The sequence below is a fragment of the Molothrus ater genome, chromosome 16, assembly GCF_012460135.2.
Source record: "Molothrus ater isolate BHLD 08-10-18 breed brown headed cowbird chromosome 16, BPBGC_Mater_1.1, whole genome shotgun sequence".
In the NCBI taxonomy this organism is placed as follows: domain Eukaryota; kingdom Metazoa; phylum Chordata; class Aves; order Passeriformes; family Icteridae; genus Molothrus; species Molothrus ater.
The window spans coordinates 2,900,983-2,925,238 of record NC_050493.2 but is presented as its reverse complement, the minus strand read 5'-3'; the positions used below and the strand labels follow the sequence as shown (position 1 = coordinate 2,925,238).

Below are 24,256 nucleotides of genomic sequence, written 5' to 3'. Positions count from 1 at the left end.
GGGCAAGCTGAGGGGCCCTTTCTGACATTTATCCACATCTTGGGTAAAAGATCTTGCTGATCTTGGAATCAGCAGTGGAGTTTGAGCTGATCCACACAGCTCTGGGCTGAGGCAGTGCTTGGGTGTTGGATAATATTTTTTTTTTTTGGCCCAGAGATGGGGCAACTGAGAGGCATTTGAAAAAATTTTATTCTGTTTTCAGTCTCGATGAGTACCGAGACACAAATGATGTAAAACTCAATGCCATCCTATCAGAAGCTAACTTATTTCTTGGTCACAATACTTTATAAATGTTTTTCAGCCTGTTAGCTTTTGCCACACAATGCTGCTATTACTTTTACCACAAATCACTTGTATTTTTTCCCCCACTATGGCCTTCTATTCTATGGCCTTGAATTCTTTACAAATCCCTTTCCCACAGGGCAGCAGGAGCTGAAGGGATGAGTAAACAAAGGCTGAGCTACATGAGATGGTGTTCAGGTGCAGAGAAGCTGCTGGTGAACTATTCTTTATTGTGAATTTAGGTGCTGCTGCTTTTCCTGTTGCAGCTGCCAGCACAGCCACCTCGGGCACTCTCAGCTCCTGTCACTGAGAGCTCTGGGGTCACAGATGTGATGTGTATGTGATATGTGATGTGTGTGTGATACATGATGGAGCACTTCTGCTGTGGGAGAGCCAGAGGTGTTCAGCTTGGACAAGAGAAGGCTCCAGAGAGACCTCAGAGCCCTTTCCAGGGCCTAAAGGGGCTCCAGGAGAGCTGGAGAGGGAGTTTGGAAAAGGGATGGAGGGACAGGACACAGGGAATGGCTTCCCACTGCCAGAGGGCAGGGATGGATGAGATATTGGGAAGGAATTCTCCCTGTGAGGGTGGGAAGGACCTGGCACAGGTCCTGGAAGTGTCCAAGGCCAGGTTGGATGGACTTGAAGCAACCTGGTCCCAGAATAACATAGGAGCCATGACCTGGGGCTTCTCCCCGCAGCCCCCGCAGAGCCAGGCACAGGCAGGGCAGAGCACAGGGCACAGGCAGGGCACAGGCAGGGCAGGGCACAGGGCAGAGCACAGGGCACAGGCAGGGCTGACCACAGGGTACAGGCAGGGCAGAGCGCAGAGCACAGGGCACAGGCAGGGCACAGGCAGGGCAGAGCCGGGCACAGGGCAGAGCACAGGGCACAGGGCAGAGCACAGGGCACAGGCAGGGCAGAGCACAGGGCACAGGGCAGAGCACAGGGCACAGGCAGGGCAGAGCACAGGGCACAGGGCACGGGCACAGGGCAGAGCACAGGGCACAGGCAGGGCAGCAGCCCAGGCCCTGCTGCAGAGCAGCCGGCACCGCGGGCAGCCCCAGCACAGCGGCCCCGGCCACCCAGAGCAGAAAACCGGTGCAGGGCCAGTAAAGCACCAGTAAAAACCAGTATGGGACCAGTACAGAACCGCTACAGAACCCGTGCAGAACCAGTACAGATCCCAAGCAAGACCAGTACAGAACCAGTGCAGGACCAGTACAGATACCAAGCCAGACCAGTACAGAACCAGTGCCGGACCAGTACAGAACCAGCACAGAACCCGTGCCGGACCAGTACAGAACCCGTGCCGGACCAGTACAGAACCAGTACAGAACCCGTGCCGGACCCGTGCTGTTCTGGCGGCCGCTGGTGGCGGTGCCCGCCCGCGCGGGGGCGCCGGGCGCTGGCTGCGGTCCCCACGGCGGTGGCGGCGTTGCCCCTTTAAGGGCCGCGCGGCCGTACCAAAACAAAAGCGCGGCGCGGCCATTGGCTGCGGGGCGGGCACGTGCCGCACAGCTGGGGCTTCCTGCGGCCGGGGCCGCGCCGGGCCCGCCCGCGTCTCCGCTCCGGCACCGACACCGGCACCGATACCGGAACCGACCGCGGCACCGGCACCGGGCCTGCCATGGCGCACTCGGCGCCGCTCGGCCTCCTGGAGCAGGGCTGCCCCATCCAGGTGGAGCACGATCGCAAGCGGCGGCAGTTCACCGTGCGGCTCAACGGTAAGGGACGGCGCTCGGGGCTCCCCGGGACGTTACCTGCTGCCCTCCGCCCGCGGTTCCGCCTCGCTGGGGACACAGATTCCCGTTCCTTTTCAGTTCTCGCTGTGCCCCCCCCCCCCTCCTTCGCCCCCCCCCCCCCCGTCTCTCCCCCCTTTTCCCTCCCCGTTCCTCCCCCCCTTTTTCTTCTTGTTCCTCCCCTTTTTCCGGTTCTCACCTATTTCCCCCGCTCCCTCCTCCTCCCGTGCCCTGTGTCCCGCTGCGCTTTCCCCCGTACTCTCCACCCTGCCGCGGTGTGACCCCCCCCAGTGCCTCCCACCCCCTCCTGCCCCCAGAACCTTCTCCCAGGGGAGGTGTGGGCATCGCTCGGCTCCTTCGGCTGGGGCCGGGCTGTGGAGCCCGATGGTGGCACGGGCAGGTTGGGGGCACTGCCTTGTTGCCCCCCAGCAGGTGCCTGTGGGGGATGTGGGGGTGCCAGCTCTGGGGACATTCCTTCAGGGAAACCCCTCGGGAGCTCCAGCAGGGTCTGTGCCGCGGTTCTGTAGGACCAACGACATGGATCCAAGCTGCCACAGCCACCTGTGGAGCTCTGGTGACACAGTGACCCCCAAAAAGCTCTGTCACATATTGGGTGGAGTGAACAAAGGAACAAAAAGTAGATGCCACTAAAATTTCTCTGTGGTGCACTGATTCTTTCCCAGCCTTCATCTTGGTGGTTAATTACAGATATTCAACCATCCCAGCATCTCTTCCCCATCCATTTGTTATGATGAGAACTACTCTGGGTATAGAACTACTCTCGATACAGAAATTGCAGGGTAGCTGCCTTTAAAAAAAAAAAAAAAATAAAAGCGTAGTTCAGAAATCACAGGGAATGCAGGAGGCTTTGTCAATAAAACAAGAATAGTCCAGATTTTATTTTAGACTTTTCTTCCTCCCCCCCCCACCCCATTTTCATTTCAACCACTAATTACAAAGTGCAGGCTGGAGCTCGGCAGTGGTGGAGCGAGGAAGGAGGAGACGGGTGCGGAGAAAACAATTTCACCAACTGCTTATTTCAGCCTGAGATCAAACAAGATCCCAGGTGCTGGGTCCCCACTGCCACCAGCAGAGCATTGTCCCAGCCAGTGAAGTTGGTGTGTGCAGGAAATAGAGGGGACAGCCAAGGGTCAACAATTATTAGGGAGACATAATCTTTTATTGTGGTTTTCTGGATAAAAGCTCTGGCAGCCACACCACGGGCCCAGCAGCATTTGGTGGCTGAGCAGGGATGAGTCGTGACTGGAGAGGGTGAACTTTGAGAGGGAGAAATTCAGCTGTGGGAGTCGTGTGTGAATCAGCACAGAACCTCCTGATTCAGGAGGGGGTCCCGGAGTCACAGAATCCCAGAGTGGTTTGGGCTGGGAGGATCCTAAAGCTCATCTCATTGCAGCCTTGGGCAGGGATACCACCTGTGTGTCCAGACATGGACCAGGTTGCTCCAAGCCCCATCCAGTGTGGCCATGGCCTCACCCAGGTGAATCCCCATGACCAAGGTTGTGTTTTCTCTGGGAGCTCGGAGAGTCTGAGCCCTTTTTTGTGAGTTCAGCCACACCAGGCTGAGCAGTGTCTGCTGTGCTGGTGTCTGTGCTGCTGTGCTGACTAACATCCACGTGGAGTGGGTGACCCACCTCTCCTCCTCCTTGTTAGGCCCTTGCTGGTAGCAGCCAAGCCCTGGAAGCTGCTCAGGAGATAACATCTCTGTGGGAGTGCATGGCTGGGTGTTTATTTCCTGCACTGCTCTTTGTCCCTCCTGGCATGATGAGCATCACTGGTGTGGAATGCCCTGGGAGGTTTTCCCTGCAGCAAGCAGGGAATGACAAGAAATGGGTCAGACACAGATTTTGGCATCAAAGTGACCGTCCATGTCCCTCAGAGAGCACTCTTGTCCCGTGTCACTGAGAGATGAGCAGCACTTTGTGGGCTCCAGGGTCAACTTTCCTGTGATGTCCTAATTTCTGCTAAATGTCAAGTGTGGATGATAGAGCATGGATGCACCAGGCACGTGGACCAAGCAGCCAGACTTTGACAGCTGGTGGTTTATGGTGGTGTGATGCCAGGTAGAAAACTTTGCATGGTGATGAATTTCTGGAAATCCCAGGAGCAGGAGGCTGAGACAGTGAAAGCTGTGAACTGGTTGTGAAAGTGTTCATTTGCAGCATCATCCTGTGTTTGCCTCTGCGCCCCTGTGTGACCTCGTGTCAGGACTTCCTCCTTGTGCACAGGGAAGATGAATTGCACTCGAGTTTTCTGAGTTTTTTGGGGCTTGCCCTGTCTTCCCTTTCTCTGCTGGTTCCTCCCCTCTCTCATTGCTGCAGTAGCTGCTAAATCTCTGGTAGGAACAGCTGCTTCATTTGAACACGTTCCCTTTTCCCCTGCATCCCAAATGAAGGAGCATTTAGAAGCTGAAAGTAAAGCTGATTATAACCAGACCTCACTGAGCCTCGTTATCCCTCGAGAGGAGGGCAGAGAGACGCCCAACTGGATTTGTAATGGGTTAGGATGTGACTAACAGCCTGAGCCAGCCAGAAACCTCCCTGTGCAGAGACTCTCTTGGAAAACATCAATTTGTCAAAGCTAAAAGCTTCCATGGGAATCATATAGGCTGGTTTTGTCAGGAATAGTTGGGTATTTCTTTGAGTCTGAGATGAAATTTCAGCTCAAAACAAGAAACTCAAAGGGACCCCCCCATGCCAAAGCAGTTGGCTGGTTGGTCCAGCTGCTGGCACAGATGTTTGGGGCAGGGGAAGAGCTTTTAGCAGCAGCTGCTGTCTCTTCTTGATGCCCATCACACCCATCAGGCTCACCACGAGCATGGAGCAGCTCCAGTTCCTCAGGGATGCTCGGGCTTCTCACACATTCCAGCTCCAACACTTCTGCTGGCTGCGGCACACCACACTTCCCAAACCTCCCACTCCTCCCCAGCTGCACTAGGGCAGGATTTTGGCTGGAAGCTCCTGCTTTGCCCACTGCTGATCTGAGTCTCAGGAGCTCCTTGTCCAGGAGCCCAGGCTCAGGTTTATTGGGAAAACTGGAGCAGGTCATGCCTTGGAGCTTTCCTGCCTGATGGGCAGGTGCTTTCAGGAGGGGAGAAGGCGCTGAGTTTGCAGCAGGGACCAGGGGATCTCTCACCAGGCCCTGCATCAAAGACATCCCCACTCCTCCTGTGCCACAGGCACTTCCAGAGAGCTCCTAAACAGGAAACTGCTCCAAGCCAGCCCCCCCTGCTGCCCCTCCTGCCAGGGAGGCCCCTCCACGAGCCCTGTGCTGTCTCCTCTCTGGCTGTTGTGCTCTGTTGTGTTTTCTCTCCCTAGTAACGTGCCAGTAGCTCCCTGGGGAGTGAGGCCAGCCCATGGCAGGCAGAGCTCCAGCCTGGGATGCACGAGCTCCTCAGCACTTCTTGTCCTCTCAGCCCACCCCACACACAGCTTTTGCTTTTGTTTTCCCCCACTGTTTGGCTCAGCAGCAGCAGACCTGAGCTGCCTCCTGCTCCTGGGACATTTGTTCTGTCCCCCTGCTCCCAGGGAATGGCTTTGAGCAGTGTCCAAAGGGGGCTGGGGCACAGAAATTGGCCTTGCAGGCAGCAGCCAGGGCCCTGCCCTGGTCCTGGGCACACAAAGGGGTGTCGTGGGCTGGGGTTGGTGCAGGGGACAGGGACAAGGGACAGCCCTGCAGTGCTGCAGCCTCCCCTTGTTGGGTACTTTGTGGATGCCAGGAGAGGGGGGCAGTGAAGGATGGGCTGGGCTGGGGGGTCTGTGTCCTCCCAGATGCCTGAGGTGTCCCTTCCTCAGCTGGGCTGGGACTGGGCTCTCTGCTGTTCCCCCAGCCTGGGCACTTGTGTCTGGCTTCAGGGCTGAGCCCACCACTGCTCCTGGTGCAAGCAAAGCTTCCATGGAGAGCGAGGTTAGAGCTGCTCCCTTGCCCAGTTCCCAGAAGAGCTTCCCCTTCCCTGTGGCCCCTGGGAGGGGGTGAGCAGGGCACCAGCTGTGCTGCCATGGCTGCCATCCTGCTCCTCTCTGGCTGTGCTGATTTGCATCGACTCCACTTCCTCAGTGTCACTGAGTCAAACTCCAGGGCAGGCTGTCTGTGCCCAGCTGTGTGCAGGTGATAAACTCCTGTCCCAGAGCCCAGGGGTGGCACAGGCTGGCAGGAGGTGTCTCTCATGCCATGTTCTGGGGGGGGTTCTGCTTGTGCCCCCTCTCTTTGGGGGAGATTGCACCAAACTGGGGCTGGAAGGGTCAGCACAGCCCCCCCAGCTGCTCTGGGAGCTGCCCCCATGGCCAGGGCAGCACACAGCTCCAGGGTTGGCTCTTTCCAAGCCATGGCTGGGACCTGCAGGGCCCACACCACACCCTGAGGCACGAGGGTCCTTGGTTTTGGGTGCTGTGCCACCGAGGTGTGTGGATGTGATCGTGCACTTGGCTGAGCTGGGATGTTTTTCTGAACTGGGCCCAGTTTCCAGCAGCACTGACTGTTGTAAAATCAGGCTGGTTGTAAAATCCTCTCTGTGTGTGTTCATCTGTGCCCTGGTGGCACTCTGCAGCTCCTGTCCTGGCTGGGTGCTGCTGTGGTACAGGGAATATCCAGGAAAAGCCTGTCCAGGACATGTCTGAGATCCTCCAAACACTCCAATCACCTCCTGCTTTAAAATGCATTTGTGTCTTTGATACTTCTAAACAGATAATATGTTTTAAAGTGTATTTAAAGAAAAAAGATCTTTTGTTCTGTGGTCAATTTAGTTTTAAACTCCTCAAAGCTTCAGGCAGAGGCTATGGAAAGTTTTAGCCTGGGAGGAGAGTGGGGTGGAAGGGCTGGAACGAGTGAAAGCTGCTGCTATAAGATCATTTTACAGCCTTTGGTGCTGCCAACTCTGCCCTTGCCACCCCTGAGAGCTGCCACCAAATGCTCTGTGAGGGTGAGGGCACCTCATGCCCCAGCCTGGGCAGGTTTCCCTCCAGGTCTGTGCTGCAGGAAGGGCTTCACCCGCTCCCTTGGCTTTTTTGGGGTGCCTGGATCCACATGGAGAAACATTGCAGTGCTCCCTCTTTTCTGTCTGGGGGAAACTCAAAGCTTTTTGGTGAGCCAGAGCTGAGAGGGGCAGGACTGAAGCCTAGAAATACTTGGGGGAATGGCAGGGAGGGAAATTATTTATGTCCACCCAAGAACAATGTTGGCACAAGAAGGAGTGGGCAGAAACCAGCAGGAATAAACTCGGGCTGGAAATGTGAAGGTTTCCATCCAGTGTAGGAGAATGGAGTGTCTGCATAAAAGGAGCAGGAATAAAAGCTTGAGCTGCTTCTCTGGAAACACAAAATTCCAATGGGCTCCTTTCTAGTTTCTCTTGAATACAGGGGTGAGGCAAGCTGGGTTGGAGTTGTCAGTGCAGTGAAATGGAGGGTACTGAGCTCAGCTAAAGCTCATCCTGAATGCAGGTGAACTTTGCAGCCCTTCAGCCTTAAAAAAACATCAGAGAGAAGTAAAAGTTCCCATTATTTTAATCAAACTTGTCTCTTTGATTGGGATCTTGCATTTCTGAAACTCACTTTTAAGCACAGAAACTCTCTAGAAATGAAACATTTGCTTTTGCACTGAAGGCTCAGTTTCTGTGGATGAAACCAGAGGGCTGTTCTGACTCCTCTGATTTATACATGAGCTGAAACTTCTTTTTTCCTGTAACTGAGCTGCTGTGAGAAAGGTCAGGCTGTTGAAACAGGAAGCCTGTGTGTGTGTACATGTAAATTTATGTGCACAGCCCCCCTTGCACACCTGTGTGTGCTTTCCTGTGTGTTTGTGGGATTCATCTTTCCCAAAACATGTCTAGACAATGCTGCAACACCAGGCCAAGGAGTTTTGTCCTGTTTTATGTGCCACAACAAAAAAAAAACCCTGTGCTGGAGGAGAAATTAACTGGCTGTTACCTGGGTCAGCTTTGTTGGTTTTCCCCCTCTTCTTTTTACTCTCCCCCACCATCAACACATCTCCTCCCTCCCCACAGCTGCTTTCCCACCCTAAACTTGTGTTGCTGGCATCACTGATTCAGAGCTGGGTCAGAAACCTGCTCCTGCTCCAGGGGCATGGAAAGGCCTTGGGGGGACCAGCGAGGACATCCAGGTGTCACTGAAAGAAAAGCCACCACTGAAACCCAGCACCAGAGCCATTCCCGTGGCATGAGGGATGACGTAGCAGTCCCAAAACTGCCTGTCCTGCTGGGGACATCCCAGCTCTCAGTCCTCTGTCCCATCCCCTGCTGGGGTCTCTCTGGGGACATCCCAGCTCTCAATCCTCTCTCTCATCTCCTGCTCTGGGTTCTCCAGGGACTTCCCAACCCTCAATCCTCTCTTCCATCCCCTGCTGTGTGTTCTCTGGGGACATCCCAGCTCTCAATCCTCTGTCCCATTCCCCGCTGGGGTCTCTCTGGGGACACCCCAACCCTGACCCCTCTGTCCCATCCCCTGGTGTGGGTTCTCCAGGGACATCCCAACCCTCAATCCTCTCTTCCATGCCCTGCTGTGGGCTCCCTGGTGTCACCCCAGCCCTGTCCCCTCTGTGCCACCCTCAGGTTGCCACGACAAGGCCGTGCTGCTCTACGAGTACGTGGGGAAGCGGATCGTGGACCTGCAGCACACGGAGGTGCCGGACGCCTATCGAGGGAGAGGAATTGCCAAGCACCTGGCAAAGGTACAGCCCCCCAGAAGGGCAAGGTGCCCATCCTGCTGCCATCCCAGCTGTGGGTAAAGATCCTGGCTGAACCAGGCCCTGTCCTGTTGGAATTGCGTGTGTGCCTTGTGGGAATCCTGCTCTGATGGGAGATGGGGTGGCTGGAGGGGCAGATGGAAATCTGGGCTCAGACATTCCTGGGTTTTGTGGCAAGAGGAGCTGGGTAAGTGTCAGCAAATCCAGCCACTCCCCCAGGTTCAGCCCATTCCTCCTCTCAACAGAAATCCCTTGTGCAGGGGCTGATGGCTCAGCTCAGCTCAAGCTGGACCCCTCCTCTCAGACCTTCACTGCCCTCATGAGCCCTCTGCCTGCTTGGGCTGTGAGGGGGAGCTGGGGAGCCATGAGCACAACAGTGGGGTGCTGCTTTGGGGTCCAGCTGCTCCCTGGCCCTGTAAGCAGGGACAAAGGGATGATGAAGGTGGCCTTCACAGGATGGGCTGTGTCACCTGCAGCACAGCATCCACGGGGCTGGATGTGCTGAGGGTTAAACTGGGGACTCTGTGCTGAGCTGGTGGCTGTGGCAGGACAGCTGTGCCTCTGCCTCCACCTGCCTCACACAGGGGGTACCTGAGGGACTCCTGCTGCTTCCCCCATCTGGGTGAGGGGTACAGGTCTCCCCTGAGGCTGGGGGTGTTGGTTGTGACCCATCTGATCTGCACTGCTTGCAGGCAGCCCTGGACTTTGTGGTGGAGGAGGACCTGAAGGCGCACCTGACGTGCTGGTACATTCAGAAATACGTCAAGGAGAACCCTCTGCCGCAGTACCTGGAACATTTGCAGCCTTAAGGCAGGACTGCTCCCTCACCAGCACACCTGGCCCTGACTGTTCAAGGCGGCCTTGGCTTCTCTGCAGTCTCAGGAACCCCCTTCCCACACTGGCAATTCCCGGTTTTTTAGCGTGTCCATGCGGTGTGTGAGTGAGGGCACCACCTCCTCCTCCTCTGTGCCCACGTGTGAGCATGGCCACAGCCCCTGGGCCAGGCTGCTCTGGGCACACAGGCTGCCCACCAGTGCTTTTCCCAAGCCAGGGGATAGAAGAGGGTGAACTTTCCACCAAACTCCATCACAAGGCCAGGGCATGACTTGTTCTGCACCTCATCCTCTCCCCCCTGCTTGGCAACAGCTCTGAACTTGCTGGGGGATGTTGGTTAGGGCTGCTCATGGGCTACCAGCCCCCCTTTGCTCCTGGCAGCTGGGGAGATGCTGTGGATTCAGCTTTGTGGGACAGAGGGAGGTGCTGGAGGAGCCCCAGCCCTGTGTCAGGCTCATCCCCTGCAGCACCTGGTGGGCACCAGGCCGTGTCCAAGGCCACCTGCAGTACATACCAGAACGTGTGGACCATGGTGGCACCTCAGGGGCTTTGCTGCCCTGGCTGTGGAGACACTGGGATGGTGACACCCTTGAGGCTGGAGACAAGAGCCGTGTGAGGAGTGGACTTGGACTGCAGAGGCAGTGGCAGAGTCTGTGCAGAGGAAGAAACGTGGCTGAGTTGCAGATGCTGCTCCCTGGAGATGCCAGCTCCTGCCCAGCTTGTGTACACAACCCTGAAGTGGCATCCCAGAGGGTCATGGATGGTTATTCCTGTCTCCCTGCCCTTGGTGTGGGCACAGCCTGCTCAGGAGAAGAGACCAGCCCCACAGCCAGCCTTGGCCTGAGCAGTGAGGGACATCCCAGGGCACCAGAGTGGTTTCCTGCAGCTGAAGAGGAAGGCTCCCTCCATCTCCCTCTCCTCCATCTCTGCATCCCTGTCCGTGCCCCAGATCAGCCCCACCAGGACATCCTGAGAGCAGCAGGGTGAGGCCTCCAGGACCTGCTCCTGGCCCATCTCCAGGGTTCAGTGCTGGAGGTGCTGCATCCATGTGGATTCCAATGGCTCCTCCTTACAGCCTTTGGGAAGAAGCCCTGGCTCATGGCATTACCTGTCTGCTCAGGGCCCCCTCACAGCTCCAAGCTCAAGGCACTGGCAGCATCGTGGGGACCTTGGCCAGCAGCAGGAACACCCTCATTTCGTGCTCTTCCCTCGGTGGATGATGATTCTGTAGCACAACCCAGCATTGCCACCCTCAGACGTGGAGGTGACACCACGATGGCAGGGCACTGCCAGGCTCCAGCTTGCTGCCAGTCCTGCCTTGCCTGCATTTTCCAGGGCCTGAGCTACACCTCAGAGCATCTCACACTGAGCTCTCAGGATTTTGGAGTGTCCCAAGGCAGAGCTGTGGTGAGGGAAAGATGTTTTCAACACTCCCAGCCCTGAGCAGCCACTGGGGGCTGCAGCCAGGCAGGACATGGAGAACCTCTCACCTGGAGACCAAACCCAGGCCTTGCTTAGCTCAGCAGGGACTAAAGTTTACAATCTGTGCCACGGAGTGACTGAAGCCCCAGGTGAGAGGCAGCTCAGCCCTTTCCCAGAGCCCAGCACAAAATCCATGGCAGCAAAGGCAAAAACTCCTACAAACTTCTCTCCTGGTTGGGGTGGCCAGAGATGGAGACCCTGTGCCAGGATTTCAGCCTGAGCTGTCCCTGGCCACCAGCTCGAGGGGAACCCTTGCTGCCTGCCTGTGCTTTTGGGCTGCCCATCACCAGCACAGCACAGCCAAGCCCTCTCAGGCTTCCAGAACTCCCAACCTCCATCCCTGCCCTGCACACTGCAGGCTGTGAGACCCCTGCCCGTGCCCACCACCTGTGCCAGGGGGCAGAGCCACCTCTGCCCTGTGCTGCTCAGGAAAGGCTTCAAGCTCAGCCCTGCCTCTGCTTCATTTCTGCCCTCCTGCTGCTTATTTCACCCAGGCTGTGACCTTTAGGGTGGCTTCGAGGGACTGGGAAAGGGTGACAGGTAACAAACTAAAGGGGCTCAAGAAGAAACGTGGGCTGCTAAATGTTCCTTCTTTAACATGCACAACACACTTCAACACATAGTTACAGGAGCAAGGCTGGCTCTGGTACTGCTGTGATGGCTGAACCATCCCTTCTCTTGATTCCAAGGTGAAGCTGAGCTGTTTTGTCCCCTGGAAGCCAAGATCAGACACTTGTGTCTGTGCCACAGCCGGGCTGGGTGCAATGCTTGAGCTCTGTCCTGCTTTAGTGCTCATTTCCACTGTGAGCAGTCTCCAGCAGCCCCCTGATGTGTCAGCTCAGTGGAGGGTGTGCTGTGCTCACTGTCTGGGCAGAGCCCCATGCCCAGCCTGGCTCTGGAGCCCCTGTGCTGCTCTGGCAGGAACCTCGAGCTTCCCGGCGCTGGATCCCTGCAGCGATCGCTGCCTTAACTCAGCACAGCTCCCGGTTCTGCTGCTGCTTCCTTCGAGGTGCTACAACCCCCTGGTGTCTGAGCTGGCAGAGACCTGTGCCAGTGGCTGTGCCAACCATTTCTCTACTGTGTCCCTGCTCTGTCCGTCCCAGCCTCCCCTCCTCCTCGATGCCAGTGAATAGCAATACCCGCAGCTCACCAGCGATGAGCCCACGGTGCTCCTGTGACCCTGCATGGCTGGGTGGGACCTGCCTGGGGGTCCCTCGGTGCTGGGTAACCCTTCCCTGCCTCCCCACCAGCTGCCTTTTCCCAGCTGGTCTCTGCAGAAAGGAGCTTGGAGTCCTGTGCTGCCCTTTGGTGCTGATTAAGCCTGGAGGAGTTTGGGATTTTGGACTCTCCCCGGGCAACAGGAGTGTGGAAGTGGTTTGGTTGAATGCTGAGCTCCCCAAACCCGTTTGAACTACAGACCTGTGGTGGGTGGGGGAATGCAGGTGGCTGTCAAACCTGCTTCCACAGCCCCCAACTTGAAACACCCCCTCCCTCATCCGCTCTCCAGCGTTGTCTTCCTCTGTCCAAGGTTTCCGTTCTGTTGGATTCGGTGGTTACGATGTGCCTTTCCTTCTCAGGACCTGTTACAAACGACCTTTCTGCTCTTGTTTTTGTTTAACATTTATCTTGATCCCTCCCTCTGTCATACTATAAAACATGAACATAATGCATGGAATACAATACAATAAAAGTGTGGCTTAACTGAGCTGCAGTGGCTGTGCTGTGCTGAGGGGACCACATGCTCCCACTGCAAAGGATCAGTAGGTAAGGGGTGAAATGATTGTGTTTTGAGATCACAGGGCTGGCTGACCTGGTGATGACTGTGCAGAGCTCAGGGTGAGCGGGATCACAACTGGTTCCTCTCCTTTGCCAGCTGATCCAGCCCTGCTCGCCTTCACCATTCCTCCTTGGGATTTCAGGCCAGTCTTTGGGAGTTGTCCTGCAAATGAGCAGACACTCAGTGTTTGTGTCCACTGCTTTAAGATGGGCATGAAAATATTTAAATATCCATTTGCTGTGCTTGTCAGAGCAAGGTGGGCAGGCAGGTGACTCAGAGGGACACAAGGCACTTCCCTCCTGGAGCCAGCACTCCCCAGGGCTGGGAGCACAGCCTGGGCCCTCAGGATCCTAGCAGGGCATTTGTGTCAATTCCCAGCACTGTGAGAAGGCTGCAGAGGCTGAGTTTGGATAACTCAGATTGCCAGGAAGGTTGGTGTGGGGAGCAGTTATGATTTGATCCAGTGTGACAAGCTGCCCCTGGGCTGCAGCAGGAGCGTGGGGTTTGCTGCTCCCGAGGGACAGCACGGCCGGTTGGGATCTGTGGCCGGGCTGTTGCTGGTAACACACTCTGTTTACATTCCACATTCCACACAGTCCGTGCTCCGGCCTGTCCCAGCCCTGCTGCACGTTCTGCGGGCTGGGCACGCTTCCCAAACACCTCCTTGTTCCTGTGAATGCAGCCTTCACCTCCCCCGAAACAGCTGCCCCCCAAAACACAGCTGGGAGGGCAGTGCTGGGGGAGGGCCTCGGCATGCCTGGGGAGGTGGAGGCAGCCAGGGGTTTGTTCTTACAGTCACATTACATCACTTGGGAATAATGCTGTCAGAAAGAGGGTTTTTGTAGGAACAGGAGATGCAGAGGCAGCGCTGTCAGGCTGGAGGAGGGCTCTGAGAAAGGAGGGGGTGTGGAGCAAGGAGCTGCTGTTTGATAAGGAAAACTTAAAATTCCTGATAAAAAGGCTCCTCTTCTGGGAGGAATCCAGCCCGGAGCAAGAGGGAGCCCTGCAGAGGCTCAAGCACCCTGGAGAGACCATCCAAGCACAAAACCTTCTGATGGATCCACAGGAGCTGGGAAACCTCTGGCAGTACCAAAGCTACACTGCAATTCTAGAGAAGCGTTTGGTATTCAATTTTATATTGAATTAATGATCTTGAGGTCTTTTCCTAAGTGATTCTGTGATTTATTCCTCCTCAGAGATGCAGCAGGGGAGTCTCCCCATCCACTGCCCCTATTTCGAGATTGATTCAGGGGGCGAAATTCACCCCCAAACCGCACCGCCTCTTCTTCCAGGGAAGTGCTGCACAGGGGATCCTCCATCCCTAGTCTCTCCAGGGAAGGAGCCCCCTGGGTTTTTGGGATCAGGAGGCGATGCTGAACGGCGCCGACCCTGGGCAGCCACATTTCCTCACGGCGGGGCCGCGGGGCAGGCCGGGACTCGCCGCCGCGCTCCTCCCACAGGCTGGAGGATCCCGGGCGGCGGGGCCGAGCCGAGCCGAGCCCCGCGGAGCCGCTCCGCCGCCGTTGACGGGGCTGTGCCCGGGGGTCTCGCCGGGCTCTCACCGCGGTGCCCGCCTGGCCCCACCGCCCCCGTGCAGGGGACTACACGCCCCAGAGCCCCCCGCGGCCTGTGCGGCGGCGCGAGGCACTGTGGGACTTGTAGTCCTTCCGTGGGCTCAGCCCCACCCCAAGCAGCGGCCGCCGCCGCCCCCACGCACTACATCTTCCGTCGGGCATCGCGGCGCGCCCGCGGGCCGCCGGCGGAGACATTTGCGAGGCGAGTGTCTCCAAGATGGCGGCGTGGGGAAGGAGGCGCGCGGGCCCCGGCAGCACCAACAGCGGCGGCGGCCGGGACAGGTGAGGGGCGGCCGGGCGGCGGCGAGGGGCGGCGGGGGTTGCGGGGCCGCACCGCCCGCGGCGGCCCCGCGACCTCGCGGCAAGGGCGGGGGCGCCGCGAGGGGAGCGTGGCCGGGCGGGGCGGGCGCGGGACGCGGCCGCGCTGAGGCGCGGAGGGGCCGGGGGCGCTCGGCGGAGCCGGGCCCGGGGAAGGTCAGCGCGGCCCGCGGCGCGTCCGGGGCAGCGCTGCCCGCGGCGGGATGCGGCGCTGCGGGCCGGGGAGAGGAGGGCCGGCCCCGGGAGGCTCCTTCCGTCCACGGCTATTTTTAAAGGCGGGGAGGGAGCGGCGAGTCCTCCAGGGTGACCTCCTTCTGCCGGGGCCGCGGCGGGCACGGAGCTCGGGACCGCGCTCCGGCCTCTGCCGGCGCGGAGGAGCGGCCGGCACAGGCTGGAAATACCCACGGAGCAGCGGTGGAAGTTTGGGAATCGCAACTTTAAAATGGGGAAAAGAGACGGAGGGATATGTCACGGTATCAGTTAGGCTCGAAAGACCTCGGAGGTCATCGAGTCCAACCTGGGAGCGATCCCCACCCCGTCACCCCGAGCAGAGCGCTCAGTGCCACCCAGTCCTTCCTTAAACACCTCCAGGGACGGTGACTCCACCACCTCCCAGGGCTGCCCATTCCAGTGTTTAATCATCCTTTCTGTGAAGAAATCCTTCCAAATGTCAGTCCTGAACCTCCCGTGGCACAGCTTAAGACAGTGTCTGGTCGAGCTACTTTAAAACCTGTGTGCACAGCCCTCCACCTGCTGAAAATGTCTGGGTTTATCCCGCATTTCCTGACGTTGGCATTTTTCTGTTCTGCCCCAGGGCTGACTGATGTAACCGGCAGCTGCTGAAAGCTGCTGCAGTGTTCTCTGAGTTTTTCTTTGTCCTGCTGCCTCGCCTCGAAACTCTGATATCCCTCTTAATTAGAAACTTTGATATCCCCTTCATTTGTCTCGTGGCTTTTGCTTGACTTTGTTCCCTTGCTGTGATCCAGCAGCGTTTGCTTTGATGCTGTTGAATCCACCCGGCCAAGGAGAGCCACAAGTAGCCCTGAAAATTCTGGGGCTAATGTGAACTGCAGGAATGCTGCCTATGTTCAGGGAATTCAAAAGTAATTGAACTGGAAGGGCCAATGGAATTCCTGCATCAGCGTGGTTTAAATAAACAGCTAAGAATACCACAGTGGTAAAACTGTCTGCACCCAGGGCTGGCACTGCCCCAGCATGGGAGGTGTGGAGTTTTCATGTGGCAGACGTGTCCTCCCAGCAGAAGGGAAGAAAAAGAATATGGAAAAGAACACTTAATAACTTCAATTATTCTTCCAGGGTGAAAATTGACGCAGACTTAAAAGTGAGTTGTTACTGTGTAACTTCATGTGTAACCTGTACAATAATCTAATTGTTGTTTGAGGTGATCTTTTTTTCAAAGCTGTGATTGCTCTTGATCTTATGATCAAAAATACTCCTAAACACGAGTCACTCCATGAACCTGCTGCATTTATTATTTTTCCTTTGCCAGTGAGAAGGGTATGGAAGAGAACAGAGCAGCACATCCTCCCCTGAGCAGCATTTCAGAATCTCCATCAAAAGCTGGTGGTTCTTTAGGTGTCACCCTGGACAAACGTGGCAGGAGGAGAATTCCACGAGGTGTTGGGTGATGTCAGCAAGGTGCTGCTCCTTCCTGGCAGCTGCAGAGCAGGAGCTGTGGATGACTGGGCCTCTGCCTGTGCCTCAGTGGCTGATCCCAAACCACCCCTGCCTGTCTTGCCAGGCTGCTGCAGCACCGGTTGAGCAAAGGCAGCGCTGACAGACCTGATGTCATCACATGATGACATGTGCTTTTTATAGGCTGAATACAGTTTTCTTACTCTGGGCAGGATTCTTGTCCAAAGACACGTTCCTTTGAACTGAATGTGCTGATCCAGTTCTCCTGGTAGCTGAGCTGTTTCAAGGAGGGTTTGTAGTTGTCAGCCAGCCGCTCTAAAAGGCATCTGTGTGTCGGAGGTGGTGTGAGGAGACTCAGTACTGAATCAAATCCTGTCTGCTACGAGAATACAGCAGCTTTCATTTAAAATTATTTTTAAAAAAATAGACCAGCGTATCTCTGGAGACTGAGTCCCTTCATAAGTGACTTTATTGATACTGAGAAAGCTATAATTGGTTAAAAAGTACTTTCCTTGCTAGGAGTGAATGTAAGGACATTAATTTCAAAGGATGTTGACTGTGAACTCCAGCTGGCTCTAGTGGTGAAATAATAATGTTAAACAAAATAACCAAAAACACTGAAGAGAACCAATTAAATATTTGTTTTTCTTCATTCTGGATAGACTCTTTAATGGAGCCTGTCTAAAGGGAATTGTTAATCTGTAGACCAAAACAACTTTTTCATACAGAACAGACACAGGATTGTGTGGGGTGTTTCTGTACAAAAGGCAGCCTGGTGCCCGCCAGAGCAGTGGACAGCATGTCGTTTGTTCCCCTGGGAGATGTTCTGACAAACTCTGGAAAGAGCAGCTTCCATGTCATCAGCACTGCCTGCACTGGTGCCCTCACAGAGCTCCCCTTTCGCTGCCTGCACTGCTCAGATTTCTGTGCTCTGCTTGCAGCAATGATTGACCTATTTCCATCAGCCTGGCTAATCATTAGTTGACTTAAAATTGACACCTCCTTGTTGTCTGGGGCTGGATTTGTTGTAATGGTCTGGTGATGTTTTCCTTAGAGTTCAGGTAATGTTGTCCCTCCCTAAGGCTGCTTGAAGAGCTTCCCAATGTTCTCCTGTCCTTTTTCCTATTTGAATTAAAGGTGCATCTTTTGAATTCAGGTCTTGCTTTATTGCCCTGCATTTCCTGTTCTTCCTCTGCTTGAGTGCCCTTCTTAAAGCCCCAGGCCTGACAGCCCTGGCTGAGGGCTTGAGCCTGGTGGATTGTGGGGACCTTCAGCAGAGGAACAATTCTCCAGGTGTTTAGGGTGGGATGTGTTTGTGCTTTCTGCGCACCATATCCTGAGTAGAAACATCCACTGGGGAATATGACTGGGAGGTGGAATATTTCCACTGAGAATTAAAGCCAGGCCACAGCTCATTTCTTAATCTTGGAATTAAATTAAATTTCAGGAAGAATTTATGTTGGAGGGAGGGAAGTTTAGTGTTTGGATTTGTCAAGCCTTGACTCTGTTGACTTCCTCCAGCTTGCCTGAGATGCCAGCAATGCTCCCAGACATGCTCTGGCCATCTCTAATGTCCTTTTTCTGAGATCTTGGAGAGCCAGCACAAAACCCCTCTTGCACTGCTGAGCTGGGCTGTGTGTGCTGCTTGTGACCAAGTGTTATCACACTGCTGCAAGCTTCTTCTTTCTAATTTTTTTAACTACTTATCAAACTGGTCTCCATTTTCAGTTAATCTGATTGTTTGGTGCTCTGAGCAAAACTCTTGGCCAGGAGAGAAAACTTTACCAAAACTTGACCTGCGTGTTATGGGAGGGGCTCAAAAGAACTTTTATTTTTGTCCAGAACTGTACTTGTGCAGCTTAAGATTATTTCCAAGTGTGATTTTGAGCATTTGCAGAACTGAGATAGTTGGATAACTTGAAACCCTCACCAAAAGTCTGTCTGGCAGGTGCCATTAGGCTGAAGGCAGCAAACTCAGGAGGCTCAGTCCTTCTCCAGACTGCAGGTGGGCAGTGGTAGGAGGATGCTGAGGGTTCTCCCAGGATGTTTTCCCCTGCCTTGTTCCCATTGCTCTGTTCCTTTGTTTCTGCTTTTGCCACTTGGCACCTGGCAAAGCATGGAGTGACATTGTGCCTCCTCTTTGGAATGTTTCTTATTTCTTCATCCATAGAGACTATCCAACTGAAATTTCCATTTACCAGGCAGGCTGCTGTTTCCAGGAGCCTGCTTCCAAGGTGGAGGCAGAGAAATGGAGCCACTCTGAGGACTGGAACTTCAGAAGAAATTGTTCCCTGTGATGGTGGTGAGGCCCTGGCACAGATTCCCAGAGAAGCTGTGGCTGCTCCTGGATCCCTGGAAGTGCCCAAAGCCAGGTTGGGCAGGATTTGAAGCAATTTGGGACAGTGGAAGGTGTCCCTGCCATGGCAGGGAGTGGAACTGGGTGGGCTTTGAGGTCCCTTGCAACCCAAACCATTTCAGGATTTGATGAACTGCTGGAGCTGCTATTGTTCACCCTCTCCTGGTGCTCTCCCATATTCCCATGTTAGGAAGACAATCCAAATGTAATTTGAAGCTTGCTCTATAGCTAGCAGACACTTCTGCCCCTCCTGCTGCTGCAGCTCTGTTAACAATGGATTCCTTATTTTTAACTTGGGCAATACCAAAATTTGACATTGTTGAGTTTTAAGTGATTTACATCTTGCTGTGCTGAATAGCTGAGAGTTCTGTCACATCCTCCCATCCAGGCATTCATTCAGCACCAGGAATGAGACACTAAAAGTTCTCAGATATAGAATGCCTGAAGCTGCAGTAGAACAAATATTTGGATATAAGGCCTAGAACTATTCCTACAGAAGAGCTCTACAACTTTTTAACTGTGCCCTCTTCTTTGGAGTGGGGAGACAGGTCCTGGAAAATCACTTGATTGAATAATATTAACAACTGCTTTTAGGCTCCAGTCTGGTAAACAGCCTATCAGGCTTCTGAACAGCTGGCAGCATTTTATGTCTTCTGGCATTAGGTGCTCTCTGGTTATTTACTATTCTTTCAAGTAAAATGGAGTTTATATCAAATCCCCACACTTGATAAGTGGTGGATGCCAGCTCTGAGTTGCTTGCAGAGCTCTGCAGTTGTGTTTGTCATGGCCAGGGTGGGTGACAAGCTCCAAAAGGCAAACTCCAGAGCCTCCAGTGTTTGAGCAGATGCAGTTGCTTTGACTGGATTTGTTGGTGTGCAGCTGCTGTGCTCAGTGGAAAGGCTGTGTCAGGAGAGTTGTGTCTGTGAAGTCCTCAGCTGAAACCTCCTCAAGCCCACATATCTGAGTCTCTTTCTGTATCATCTGAAATCCAAACAGTTTGCAGCTTTCCATGCTCCAGGGGCAGCCAGTTCTTGTGTGGAAATAACACATGATACCCCACTTCCCTGTGCAGAAATTGAGACTTGCTGCCTGCTTTGCTGACTCTTCACATGTCCTATTTAAGCAGATACCTTTTTTGGATTGGCTGTTTTGCCATTTGCAGCTTCAGCACTATGATAGAGATTTATTCTGATTTTAGAGGACTCATTTGCAAAAGCAGCACAGTTGGGGGGGGGGAGACTCTTTTCAGGGATGGAGCCTTTGTGCCGTTCAGTTCCCAATAAATCTTTATTTTTCCCAGCAGAACATACTTGAAATTCTGCTTGTTTTGGCTATGGAGGCCAAGAAAACAAAGCATTTGCTTTTCTCAACTGTATTGTTATAAAGCCCCAGAGCCTGGCAAGCCAGAAAATTCCAGAGGAGATGGGCAGTGCTGCCTCTGGCCAGGCTGTGGGATTCCTGCTGACAGGTGGCTGTTTGTGGTGTGGCTCTGCTTGTGCAGTGATGCTGAAAGGAAAAAAGGCTGTTCAGAGGGAAGAACAGGCAAGACTGAGCAAGGAGAAACGAGGCTGAGGGTTAGTGCCACCTGTCCTGGTGCTGGGCCTGGAGAAATCCCATGTAGGTACTGAATGCTAGAGTTAGAAGCTCAGTTCCCATGGCTCTTGCAGAGGCAGGGAAGGAATGGCCTCACTTCATCCCTGATGTGAGGAATGGCCTCACATCATCCCAGTGGTGACAGGGAGATGTGGAATGACAACTGTGCTGTGCCCAAGCCTCTGGGAAGTTCTCTCTTGAATTTGGATTCTCCTTCTCTATTTTGCCCACCCATCTGCATGTTCCTAGGTATTACAAAACACTGAAAGTGCTCCTTGTTGGGAATATTAATTTTGTCTGGAAAGTTGGGTTAGCTCTGGGTTGGCTTCCAGCTTGAAAATGCCTTTCAGCAATAGCTTTTCCATGAAGTCATTATGCCCCAGCAAGTGGTTTCACAAAGTCATGGGTGGTGGTGTGCAGTTACCTTAAGCCTCTCTATGTCTTTTGCAATGAAACTGGACTTTTGATTTGGAAGAAGCTGCACTTGGAGCAGCTGTTATCAGGGAAAAGAATCCTTGGCAGAAACCATGACCAGCTGTGTCCTTGGTGTCAGTGTAACACCTGCTTAACTGGTTTCTTGTTAGAAAATCCTTATATAGAGCCTGTTCTTAAAGTTTTTTTTTCTCTAAATACCACTCAGTTCACTGCAGAACATCAGAGCCCACCACATCCTGTGCTGAAAGGGTTAATGGTAATTTTCCCAACAATATCTAACAACTCATTGCCCTAAAGAAGCCCCCAGCATGCACAGAATTAAGCTGGACTTTTATTTTTCTTTCTACCCATGAACAAGCCAAGGGGGAAATGCGCTGCAAGAACTCAATAACTACATTGTAAGTTGAGTTTTCCTTGTAGGTTATATAAATTCCAGCTGGACTTTTAATGAAACTGCTTATGACTCTGCTTTGGGAGAGGGTGGTGCCTCTCAGGTCCTGCTGGTTGATGTCTGCTGCTGTTACAAACCCAGCCATGTCTGCAACAGCTTGTAATTTAACAATATTCTTGATTACAGCTGGCCACTGCTCAATCCCCTTTGCAGCCTGAGTGGAGCTGCACATTAAGGATAATGTTTGGCAACAGCAGCTTGTGAGTGTGTATTTTTCTCCCTTTTTTTCCAGTGCATGCACATAAGTACCACTGCACTAATGGAGCAAAAAGTGCTCATTCTGTTCTCCACATGAGCAGTGTGCTCCTCCTGATATCACGGGGGTCTGAATGCTGTTGGGATGAGGCTGTTTTGTCTGCTGTGATTAGGTCAGATGTGTGATTTGTTCTCCTTCTGCTAAAGGAATGTTAGATATTTTTATCTTTGCTAGGCCATGTGCTCAGTTTTGCTCTGGTTAAGCACAAGTATGCCAGAAATATTCATTTCTGCATAGAAGAGAGGATTTTGCCTGGTTCTGATGGACAGGTTTTTACCCTTTCTCAGAGCAGGTGAACAGTCATAATCCTATTTCTTAGCAGTCTGTACATGAATGTAGCTGCAGATATAAGGTGATGTGGTGAAGGGGGTGGAGGGAAGGTGGAAATTGATGTGACATTAAGTAGCTGAAAGCTGCTGCTCCAATACAAGTTCCCTGAATCCCCTGAGTAGGAAATGTGCTCCCAGGTGAAGTGAGCAGCTCTTTCTTCACTGTTTGAGCAGTGCCTGGGCTAAAAACTTGTTCATGTCTTGCTTTGCTGCATCCCACTTCAGGAGAGAGAGGGAAGCGTTCTGCCACAAACTGAATGCTCTGCTGCCTTCTTCACCTTCCCTTTCAGCAGCGTTCCTTGGCCATCCTTGTTGGATCTACCATGGATTTACTAGGCTGTGTTCATATGGAGGACTAAATAGCAAGCTGCATCAGGAAGCAAGTGTATTCATCTGGAGATGTTTCCTCTCTCCAAACCTCCCAGAGCAGCTTGTCCTCCTGATCAGTGAGCTGCTTGTCTTGGTGTCTATGAAAGCTCCTGAAGTCTGTGGGGTTTGTTCAGTGATGTGTCGTGGTCACTAAGGTGTTAGTGACACTTCTGCTTGGGTAACAGTGTGAGAAACCATTTCAGGACTGCTACAAGACCCTATTTCTCAAATTGTTCTAGGTCCTCCAAGTTAGGAAAAGGTAAGAAAAATACATTGCCTTCTTTCAGGATGAATTATTGTACAGCAGGAGTAATCAGCTGATGTGGAATGAAGCTTGAGTTGAGAAGCTGCTGGGTTGTGAAACAGGCAGTGACCTTGAGGGGCTGCCCTCACTTGGGGCACTTCTGTCCTGCTCTCCCATCCGGGTGGGTGAACAGCCTTGTCCTTCAGCCCTGTAGTTTTAATTCTTCATTTCCCCTCACCAGGGTGACCTTGTCCTCCACGGACTGTTACATTGTGCACGAGATCTACAACGGGGAGAACGCTCAGGACCAGTTTGAGTACGAGCTGGAGCAGGCGCTGGAGGCGCAGTACAAGTACATCGTGATCGAGCCCACGCGCATCGGGGACGAGACGGCGCGCTGGATCACCGTGGGGAACTGCCTGCACAAAACGGCTGTGCTGGCAGGCACCACCTGCCTCTTCACCCCCCTGGCACTGCCCGTAGATTATTCTCACTACATCTCCCTGCCTGCTGGAGTGCTGAGCGTGGCTTGCTGCACCCTGTACGGGATCTCGTGGCAGTTTGATCCCTGCTGCAAGTACCAGGTGGAGTACGATGCCTATAAACTTTCGCGCCTGCCCCTGCATACGCTCACCTCGTCCACTCCCGTGGTGCTGGTGAGGAAGGACGACCTGCACAGAAAGAGACTGCACAACACGATAGCACTCGCTGCCCTGGTGTACTGTGTAAAGAAGATCTATGAACTCTATGCTGTATGACTTCAGCAGGGAAGAGAGAAACCCACAAAGACAAGTGTATTAAGACTCCCACAGTAACATTTTGTTTTTCCTCTTTGAGAAGCGGTGGAGACTGGGAAGGATTTGGTTTGATAGAGCTGTTATTTTTCAAATAACATATCACTGGTGCACCAAGGTTTTTCAGCTCTTCGTTACACTTGAGATGTGGATGTGTGGTGACTTGAGATCCGTATGTTAGGCCAGGGGAGTCCAATCCAGCAGCAGAATGTCAGTGAAAGAAAGCAATAGAAAGAAGGGGTGTGAGAGCTGCTTTCTTTTTTTTTTTTCTTTTTTTTTCTTTTTTTTTTTTTTTTGGGAAACATTTAAGTATATTGTTTAATTGTATTACACAGAACCAGCCAGAAGTTATCATTGACCATTAAAGGATGAGAATTTCAAATGCTCTCGCTCTCTTGTCACTGTTATCAAAGTGATGTCACTTGAAGTGTCCAGGTACAAGCACATTCTGCTCAGTTCTTGTACAAGTTCTTCCTAAGGTGGATACATCTCTGAAATGCCTTGGGGGCTGCCAAGATGGGAGTTCACCTGACCTACCTTTGTGCTGTGCCCTGACCACACAATTCCACTGCTTCTGCCTGGAACACAGGAGCTGTTTGCTCCTGCTGCATGGCATCCACATGAGTGCACCTTGTAACTGTTACCTGAAATTTTAGAATTCAGTCCTGTGCATTATTCCATTTTTTAGCTCTAAACTCAAAATCTTGTTCTTAAAGTGGGAAGCATTTACTCTTCTGTGACATCTGCCAGTTATTTTTAAAAGATAGGGGCTTGCTGTCTGTAATCTCCTCCCACCACATGGGGAATAGGTGTGGCTGGCGTTGGCAGGGCCAGCTTGGCACAGCTCCAGGTGTTACATTTGAAATAGGAGAGCAAAGGCCTGCAGTGAGAGCTGCCCGTGCACTGTGTGCTCCCTGCTCCAGTGGGAGCTGCAGCCTGACCTTCACAGCTCAAACACCGACCTTGACAGGGGTCAGGCCCCAAATTCTGCCTTTCTGTCTTTATCTCTCCAAGCTGCCACAGCAGGCACCAAGGTCTCCCTGTCCTCACCTC

General features: G+C 53.5%; 2 protein-coding genes across 3 annotated transcripts; both read left to right on the top strand.

Moving 5' to 3' along the window:
• The first annotated feature begins 1,838 nt into the window (after nt 1-1,838).
• NATD1 (N-acetyltransferase domain containing 1) lies at nt 1,839-12,756 on the top strand. Its single transcript, XM_036392738.2, has 3 exons — nt 1,839-2,006; nt 8,602-8,720; nt 9,428-12,756. The coding sequence occupies exons 1-3, from the start codon at nt 1,910-1,912 to the stop codon at nt 9,542-9,544; spliced, it is 333 nt and encodes a 110-aa protein (XP_036248631.1). The 5' UTR covers nt 1,839-1,909; the 3' UTR covers nt 9,545-12,756.
• A 1,860-nt stretch (nt 12,757-14,616) lies between these two features.
• On the top strand, nt 14,617-23,471 carry TMEM11 (transmembrane protein 11). Of its 2 annotated transcripts, none has more exons than XM_036392171.2 (2): nt 14,617-14,684; nt 22,651-23,471. In XM_036392171.2, the coding sequence occupies exons 1-2, from the start codon at nt 14,620-14,622 to the stop codon at nt 23,165-23,167; spliced, it is 582 nt and encodes a 193-aa protein (XP_036248064.1). In that variant the 5' UTR covers nt 14,617-14,619; the 3' UTR covers nt 23,168-23,471. The 2 variants fall into 2 exon arrangements, with proteins under 2 accessions (XP_036248064.1, XP_036248065.1); XM_036392172.2 differs by lacking the exon at nt 14,617-14,684 and adding an exon at nt 19,315-21,411 and having other exon boundaries at nt 22,651-23,277.
• The last annotated feature ends 785 nt before the right edge of the window (nt 23,472-24,256 follow it).